The sequence below is a fragment of the Grammomys surdaster genome, unplaced genomic scaffold (genome assembly GCF_004785775.1).
Source record: "Grammomys surdaster isolate TR1022 unplaced genomic scaffold, NIH_TR_1.0 221, whole genome shotgun sequence".
Classification (NCBI taxonomy): domain Eukaryota; kingdom Metazoa; phylum Chordata; class Mammalia; order Rodentia; family Muridae; genus Grammomys; species Grammomys surdaster.
The window spans coordinates 1660053-1667188 of NW_021604666.1; the positions used below are offsets into that span (position 1 = coordinate 1660053).

General features: G+C 48.8%; 1 protein-coding gene across 2 annotated transcripts; it reads left to right on the forward strand.

Annotated features, from left to right (window-relative positions):
* The first annotated feature begins 2279 nt into the window (after positions 1-2279).
* Positions 2280-6189, forward strand: Cxcr4 (C-X-C motif chemokine receptor 4). 2 transcript variants are annotated; one of them, XM_028773127.1, is made up of 2 exons: positions 2280-2389; positions 4550-6189. In XM_028773127.1, exons 1-2 carry the CDS (start codon positions 2369-2371, stop codon positions 5591-5593), a joined length of 1065 nt encoding a protein of 354 aa, XP_028628960.1. In that variant the 5' UTR covers positions 2280-2368; the 3' UTR covers positions 5594-6189. The 2 variants fall into 2 exon arrangements, with proteins under 2 accessions (XP_028628960.1, XP_028628961.1); XM_028773128.1 differs by having other exon boundaries at positions 2280-2383.
* The last annotated feature ends 947 nt before the right edge of the window (positions 6190-7136 follow it).

Below are 7136 nucleotides of genomic sequence, written 5' to 3' on the forward strand. Positions count from 1 at the left end.
CTGAAGCTACTCAAACACACCACACACACACACACACTTGCCACTGACAAGGGAGAGACAGCTGGTCTTTTTCAATCCAGAAGCCAAATATTATCTTTGAAAGGGAAAGAAAAAAATCCCCTCTTTTTTTTTTCTAATTCTATAGTCACCAAATAGCATTTCATTGTCGTTTTATCTGCTTCCTCCAGCAAATAGACTTCACAGGAGCTAAAAAGGCCTGTGCAGACCCTGGAAGGAAGCTTTCTTTTGTCCGCCAGCAATCGACAAATATTAATTATGCAAATCACTTTACTCCGATTGTACTCTCTGTCGTTCAGGGACAGGTTTGGAAGATTCCCCTTCTCCCATTTTAGCCTTTGGGGATGCAGGAGTTTGGAGGTTCGATACAGCTTACCATTTTACTGCAGTCAAGCTACCCATGCTGAACACTAGCACTCTCTTAACATGTCTGACATTCCGTCCAACGGTGCTTCTGTCTGTTTATAGAAATATGAGCCTACGTTTTATTAATGATTTGATACATAATTAAAAGTGCTTGTGGAAGTTCTTGGCTCCTAACTTGGTAGTTTTTGAGGGCCACACTTGCTAATTTCAACATTAGCTTTCCTGGATCATGTAAAGTGCAGGGCAGAAGAGGACTTTGACAGGCAAACTTTGAGAGAGAATGCCCAGGCCATACAGGAAGATGGTGTATAACCTGCAGAGAATGAGTTCCCAGGCTGCAAACCAGCTCCCCAGCACCTCCAACCAGAAGCCTTCACTAGATAAAGAAGGGGGTGCAAATGCATTCTAGTTCAGTTAGTAGACTGCTTGCCTAGCCTACACAAAGCTCTGGTTCAAGCCTGACAGCACGGAAAACTGGGCGTGGTGACACACAACTGGAATCCCAGCACTAGGCAGGTGACAAACGGGACCATCAGAAGTTCATGGTCCTGCCATGTACTGAGCCTGAGGCCAGCCCGTACTACATAAAACTGCCTCAAACCAAAAAACGGTTATGGGGAGAAGTGGGGCGGGGACGGAGTTCAGGGCACAGTCTGGGCCTGCCTGTCCTTAGGACCATGCCAGAAGGTGGTGGAGGCGGTACCTGGGTTGCATAGCAACTCAGGCTCCTGCTGCCGGATGTCTCTTCACCACCCACAATGCCCCCCAGCAGTGGATCCCGCGGTCACTGGCTGGAGGTCTGGTTGGTTCTGACCCCACCCTTTCTCCCTCCCCGCCCTACCCAGACTCGGCGCCGGTCCGATCTGGAGCGGGTCTGGGAAGCTGTCTGGGCGCCCACTGCAACCCCAGCCTGTCTGAGATTCCCTAGCTATCCACGCCCCTAACCCGGCCTAACTAGCTCTTCACTAAGACTTCCCATCTTAGTGTTCTGCGTGGGAGACGCGAGATAGGCGTAAAGCGAAAGCTCTGGGCTCAGGCCAGGCTTGCAGTCCCAGGCTCCTCCATTTGGTCTCTTGGAGCTCGTGGAGCGCCCACTGACTGCGCACGTATCGCCGCTAGCGCCCTAGCTCCGAAGAACAGCTCGTAGCCCAAAGCTGGGACTCTGAAATTATCTGTTACCTAGATGCATCCCTGTATGCTTATGAAATGAAAATGAACCAGTGTTTCTATACAGATTTCTTAGGATGTGATTACACAAAGTCCTCGCCGCTAAATTCTTCTTCATAATAAAGCACATTTTAATCATTTTACACACACACACAAACAAACACACACACAAATCTCTTTATGAAGTGGTTGTCACTATTGTGACTTTCTTCCTAGGAGTATATCTCTACTTCTGGATGGGTCCGCAAGTGCTTTCTGCCACACTTGACCCTAATGTCATTATTATGAATATGCAGTAACACACACTTGCTTGGAAGAGCTTTGGTAGTAATCTCTCCAGACAGCTCAGAGTATGGAACCCTGGCAGACCTTCCAACATTGCCGCCTACTGGTTAGGCAGGCTCCAAGTCACACACACCTTCCCCAGTCTAGGCTCAAGGTCTCCATCCGTAAACTCCAGGTCTAGAATTTTATCCACATGGGTAAGGATGGATGCGCGACCTACAGAAACTCCCTAGCTGGCATCCTGCTTTCCCCAACTTTGAAAACATTATCTGGCCAGGCTCTGGACCCATAATGACTTATAACAGCAGCGGCTCTCAGACTTCTGTTTGCCCGCGCCCTGCGCCCCGCCCCCTCCAGTCTCTCTCCTCCCGCCCCGTCCGAGCTGCGCATGCTCCGCCCCGCAAGCGTGTTTTTATAAAAGTCCGGTTCGGGCCAGAAACTTCAATTTTGTTGCCTGGTGCAGCAGGTAGCAGTGACCCTCTGAGGCGTTTAGTGCTCGGGTAGCCACCAAGGCTGGAGAGCGAGTGTTGCCATGGAATCGATCAGCGTAAGTGTAAGTCCACTTGCATCCTACTTTGTAGTAAACGTGCAAGCGTGTGAACTTAGAGCGCAGCCCCTCTAGGAGCGGGCTGAATCGACTAGAACCTTAAGGGGTGTCAGGGTCACAAAGAAGGGGAGCGGGAACTAATTTTTTTTAATGTGTGTGTGAGCATGGCTATAGGGGGAGAAAGATAAGAATCTTTTTCTCTGTAAATTGAAGGGGACAGGTTCAGATGGAGATTTCCTGAGGTTGCTCTTGTCTCCCTCCCCCTTGAGTCCCGCAGCGCGCGCCAGTTTACACGCTGTTTGCAAACGTCCCTTTTTTGTTGTTTTGGTTTTTTTGAACACCGGAGGAGAAGAGCTTGGGCTCTGCCCCAGGACTCAGACCATCGTCTGGTCCTCCTGGAAACAGGAATTTCTTTGAGTTTCTTACATTGTGGGAATTTAGAGACTTTAGTGGGCACGCTTAGGCACTACATCCTGGGTTAGCTTCGAACCAAAGCGTCTCGGAGCAGTTCTTGGAGTTAGGAGTGCGGTTCTGAAATTCCATACTGCAGACAGAGGAGCGCCGGTCTTCGGCGGGAAAACCGAGCTAGGCTGCCGCGTCGCTTGCCTAGGGGGGCACAAACTACGGCGGCAGCCGTGGAGAGGTGACCGAACGTAGCAGCGCTTTGCGGGCGTCCCACCCACCGCTTCCCCGCAGTGGCAAAGGAGCTCCCGAGGTTGGAGTTGCCTTTAGGATCGTTCCTGAGAAAGGGTCATAAGTCTCTACCGTGAAGCTGCTGCCAGGAGGTGTGCCGGGCTTGGCGGCGGTTGGGGACAGGAGGGCGTGTTGGGACCGCACCTGGGTTGTGCCGGGTCGCCGCAGGGATGAACAGGTGCAAGCTTGGAGACTGTTTGACTGAGCCCCAGTGTTTAACCGTCGGTGGTTTCCTGAGCCTTTTGAAACCCCCTCGCTTAGGGAGGGTTTTGCTGTTTGGTAATTTTTTTTTAAGTTTCCTCCGGCGGCGCGCAATTCAAAGGCGCTCGCGTTGGAACCGCCCAATCTGTCGCTCGCACCCGGAGGGACGATCCTGGCGCGCAGCCAGGAGGAACCCCTGGAACTGCTGCGAGTTGGTTGTAGGCCTGGGTGTGGTGGACAACGGTGCTAGCCCCTAGGTGGGTGCCTCCGACTTAGGGGTGCGCACGGTCTGGACCCCTCCAGCTGCCTACCTCGGACTCCAGTAGCTAACTGCTGCAGGATGGGAAGCGACCGGAAAAGTGAGGAAGTGAAACTTGGGGCGAAAACCACGGGGCGCAGACCCCGTGACTTTCCCCACCCAGGACAGTGTGACACTAACGTCCCAGATACACCCAGTGATAAACATGGGGTTGACAAGAGAGACCCACCTTCCAGAGAAGTGCCGGGTGTGGGATGGAGTAGGAGAATGTTGTTTGCTTATTTCTAACACTCTAATGACCCTAAACCCCCAAAGACCTTCACATTATCCCGCTTTCTTCACTACGTATGACTTGAAATGTAATTATTTGTGTTAGACAGACGTGGGAAAAACAATGTTTTGCGCCAAAAAACTAAGAGTCTTTGGGGGACCCCCACCGGCAAGTTCTAGTTTTTCTTTCTTTCCTCCTCTGGCTAATCCTCATACAGAAACTTAATCCCATCTCCTTCAACACAGACTTTAACCCCGGGCTGCTGGCTCCCACCGCACACCGCTTTGAGAGCGACGTCTTTGTGTGAATGGAGGGTTGATTTGTTTGTTTGTTTGGTTTGGTTTGGTTGTGGGTTTTTTCGTTTGGGTGTTTGTTTGTTTGTGGTTTTGTGGGGATTGGAGCTTTACTTTTTTTCCCTCCGAATTTTTTTTTCTTTCCTCTCATGGGCGTGGCAGGAGAGCTATTCAACACTAGGCTGTGAAGTCCTTAGACTCTCAACATCCTTTTGTTCTAAGAGTCTCCTAATTGGTTCCACTATAATCAAATGACTGGTGGAAGATGGAGAACATCATTGGTTGTAGAATTCTGTATTCTCTCTGGACCTTAACCAGCCCTTTGGAGTTTCCTGGAAATGATTGAAAACCTGTAATCAATACTAGCTTTTTAGGCAGCAGAAACACTTAAAACTTGGGAAAGACTTGTTGACTTTGGAGTGACGTGCCTGTCCCTGTTTCTTTTGCAGATATATACTTCCGATAACTACTCCGAAGAACTGGGGTCTGGAGACTATGACTCTAACAAGGAGCCCTGCTTCCAAGATGAAAACGTCCATTTCAATAGGATCTTCCTGCCCACCATCTTCTTTATCATCTTCTTGACTGGCATAGTGGGCAATGGACTGGTGATCCTGGTCATGGGTTACCAGAAGAAGCTAAGGAGCATGACGGACAAGTACCGGCTGCACCTGTCAGTGGCTGACCTCCTCTTTGTCATCACACTTCCCTTCTGGGCAGTTGATGCCATGGCTGACTGGTACTTTGGGAAATTTTTATGTAAGGCTGTCCATATCATCTACACTGTCAACCTCTACAGCAGTGTTCTCATCCTGGCCTTCATCAGCCTGGACCGGTACCTTGCCATTGTTCATGCCACCAACAGTCAGAGGCCGAGGAAGCTGCTGGCTGAAAAGGCAGTCTACGTGGGTGTCTGGATCCCCGCTCTCCTCCTGACTATACCTGACTTCATCTTTGCTGATGTCAGCCAGGGATACGACAGGTACATCTGTGACCGCCTTTACCCTAGCAGCATGTGGATGGTGGTGTTCCACTTCCAGCACATCATGGTGGGTCTCATCCTGCCGGGCATCGTCATCCTATCCTGTTACTGCATCATCATCTCCAAGCTGTCACACTCCAAGGGCCACCAGAAGCGCAAGGCCCTCAAGACTACAGTCATCCTCATCCTGGCTTTCTTTGCCTGCTGGCTGCCGTATTACGTGGGGATCAGCATCGACTCCTTCATCCTGTTGGGTGTCATCAACCAAGGATGTGAGTTCGGGAGCATTGTGCACAAGTGGATCTCCATCACGGAGGCCCTCGCCTTCTTCCACTGTTGCCTGAACCCCATCCTCTATGCCTTCCTTGGGGCTAAATTCAAAAGCTCTGCGCAGCATGCACTCAATTCCATGAGCAGAGGCTCCAGCCTCAAGATCCTTTCCAAAGGAAAGCGGGGTGGACACTCTTCCGTCTCAACAGAGTCAGAATCCTCAAGTTTTCACTCCAGCTAACACTTATGCAAGGACATATATAATATATATATATGATAAAGAACTTTTTTATGTTACACATTTTCCAGATATAAAAGACTGACCAATCTTGTACAGTTTTTTTTATTGACTGTTGGAGTTTATGTTTCTCTAGTTTTTGTGAAGTTTGACTTAATTTATATAAATATTGGTTTTCGTTTGTTTGTTTCATGTGAATAGGTGTCTAGGCAGGACCTGTGGCCAAGTTCTTTGTAGCTGTGTGTCTGTGTGTAGGACTGTAGAATTGTAGAGGAAGGGACTGAACATTCCAGAATGTGTGGTAACTCGGGTGAAGCTAGCCGTGATCCTCAGCTGTTGCTGCATAATCTCTTCATTCCCGAGGAGCACCCCACCCCCGCCCCACCCCGTTCTTAAAGTGTTTGGTTATGCTGTGTGATTTTTTTTTTTTTTTTTTGGAAAAGATGGCACTTAAAACCAAAGCCTGAAATGGTATAGAAATGCTGGTTTTGTTTTGGTTTTGTTTTTTTTTTTCCAGTTTTCAAGAGTGGATTGATTTCAGTACCTACAAATGTACAGTCTTGTATTATGTTGTTAATAAAAGTCAATGATAAACTTACTAGGTGGTGTGCTGTGTTGTCATTTCTGCTGGCTATCAGTAATAATTTGTTTGGAAAAGAAGAGTGATGTCCACATTCCTGGCCTACCAGAGTCCCTCCTGGGTGTGTCTGTGTGAGCTCACATACGTTCATGGGCATTCTACATTTGGTGGTCAACTTCAGATGTTCCTCAGGACCTGTTATGCCTTGTTTTGTTTTGTTTTGTTTTGTTTTGTTTTGTTTTGTTTTGTTTTGTTTTTGAGACAGGGTCTCTCACTGGCCTAGAACGGGATTAAGTAGGCAAGGCTGGCTAGCCAAAAGACTCCAGGGATCCAGCTGTGTTTCTCTCCAGAGCTGGGGTTAAAGCATGCACCAGGATGCCCAGATTTTTGCTAGCATTTTGGGAATAAGACTTAAGTTCTCATGCTTACAACAGCAAACACTGTGAACTGAGCCATCCCCCAGCCCCTGTCTTAAGTAATGTCTATTGTCTTTAATGGTATTAGAGTATACCTTAACAGGCATACTTTCTGCTTCTACTATTAAGGGAACCCAGGAGCAGAAAGCTTAAATGACTGTGTCTAAAATGAGGGACAGCAACAGCTAGTATTTCAAAGCCTGTGTCAAGAACTTGAAGCCCTTACACCCATGGACGCTGAGGCATTCCCATGAAGGAGTCTCAGGAAGATGTCTGTCTGTAAAGCAGGATACACATACACAACGGTGTTTGCATTTTGCTGCAGATTCCCACCTGTCCCATCTACAGCAAGTCAGGCTAGGGCTGTGTATCATCTAGTATAGATGGCATCACACAGGCGGCCCCCCCCCCCCCGTTTTTCAAAGGTGGGACCTGAGGCTCAGAAACTGGGTAACTTTTATTTTCAACTTACACAACCCAAACTTGACACCATCATCTTACCCAGTATTGCCCCCCAGAACACCTGGTCAGATGTCGGCTGAGTTGTCAC